General features: G+C 51.3%; 1 protein-coding gene across 1 annotated transcript in view; it reads right to left on the minus strand.

Moving 5' to 3' along the window:
• Window positions 1-220: 220 nt before the first annotated feature.
• The window catches only part of APCDD1L (adenomatosis polyposis coli down-regulated 1-like), a gene marked incomplete at its 5' end in the record, with an annotated part of 3,867 nt that continues 2,899 nt past the window's right edge, over window positions 221-1,188 (minus strand). The window contains one exon of the mRNA XM_010140227.1: window positions 221-982. Coding sequence (XP_010138529.1) covers window positions 221-982 — 762 coding nt within the window. The remainder of the gene's footprint in view (window positions 983-1,188) is intronic.

Genomic DNA, 1,188 nt, shown 5'->3' on the forward strand with positions numbered 1-1,188 from the left:
GCATTAAATTCGTAGGCAAAGAGGGGGGATGAGATGATAAAGCCGCAGGACAAACAGCGTGTCAGTCAGGCAGATCTTCTTGGCCCCGCTCACTGTTGGGTGTTTTTTAAAAAGTGTTTCTATATCTGGGTAGGACTGATCCCAGATGTGCTCATTTGAAGGATATAAAAGTCACGCTAGCACCAAGACTCTGAATTCTGTGCTGTACCTGAATAGATCACTAGTCCCATCCTAAAAACAGCAGTGCTATAAACAACAAAAAGGCCACAGGCAAAGGTTTTAGTGCTTCATCCCCATTAGCATCCTTTTTTCCCAAGTATTTTAGACTAACATAGTTAGAGAATTCCTCTGACGCTCCAGCACATTGAATCAGAGGTGCCTGGTAAGACGTGGGTCGCTTGTCGGGACTGTCGGGACTGGATCCGTCCGTGGGCCTTTCACCGATGTACAGCAGGCTGCGGTCTTTCGTGTCTTGCTCTGTTTTGAAAAGTTCGTACTCGGTGTGGGGCAGCTTGATGCCCAAAGCCAAACATCCATTGGTGGGTGTTATATCCTGCTCCACCCCAGCACTCCAGGAGCTTGTCAGCCCACAGCTTCCAGGCTCTGAGGAGTTCAGCATCATCGCTGTCACCTGGTCCATTGGCGTCACCCGAGCGCGGGTGACTTTAAAAGCCAGCTCTGTGCCACCTCTCACTTTGGAGGAGGGGATGCCTTGGGTGTAGTGCCCAGATGCATAGATGGTGAAAGTCGGCTGCTGGCAGAGCGGGTCGGAGTAGTGATAGTAATAACCTTCCCAGGTGTGGTTGCTGTGGAATATGAAGTACCTGGTAAGGAAAAGCACTGCAGGTCGGACCTCGCAGTGGGTGCTGCCCAAGCTGCCGCTGAGCTGCATCGGCAGCTGAGCTCTGACAGGCAGGATGGGTGGGTGGTGCTCGTCAGCTCTGTATATAATCCCACAGGCTGGGCAGGGGTGCACGTGGTGCTGCAGAAGACAAAAAATAACGGGTTTATGAACTGATAAGCGAAAACCCCTTTCAGAATATTTAAAAAGCTCAAACCCCTCTTCTGCACCAGGGTGTTCAACTGCAATGAACTTGGCCAAGACACCAAGTGGATTAAAGGAGATAAAGCGCTGCCCTGGCTCTGCTGTTCTGGTAGCTGGGAAGGACAGAGGTCTGAGCCCTGCGG

This window comes from Buceros rhinoceros, unplaced genomic scaffold (assembly GCF_000710305.1).
Source record: "Buceros rhinoceros silvestris isolate BGI_N320 unplaced genomic scaffold, ASM71030v1 scaffold4260, whole genome shotgun sequence".
In the NCBI taxonomy this organism is placed as follows: Eukaryota; Metazoa; Chordata; class Aves; order Bucerotiformes; family Bucerotidae; genus Buceros; species Buceros rhinoceros.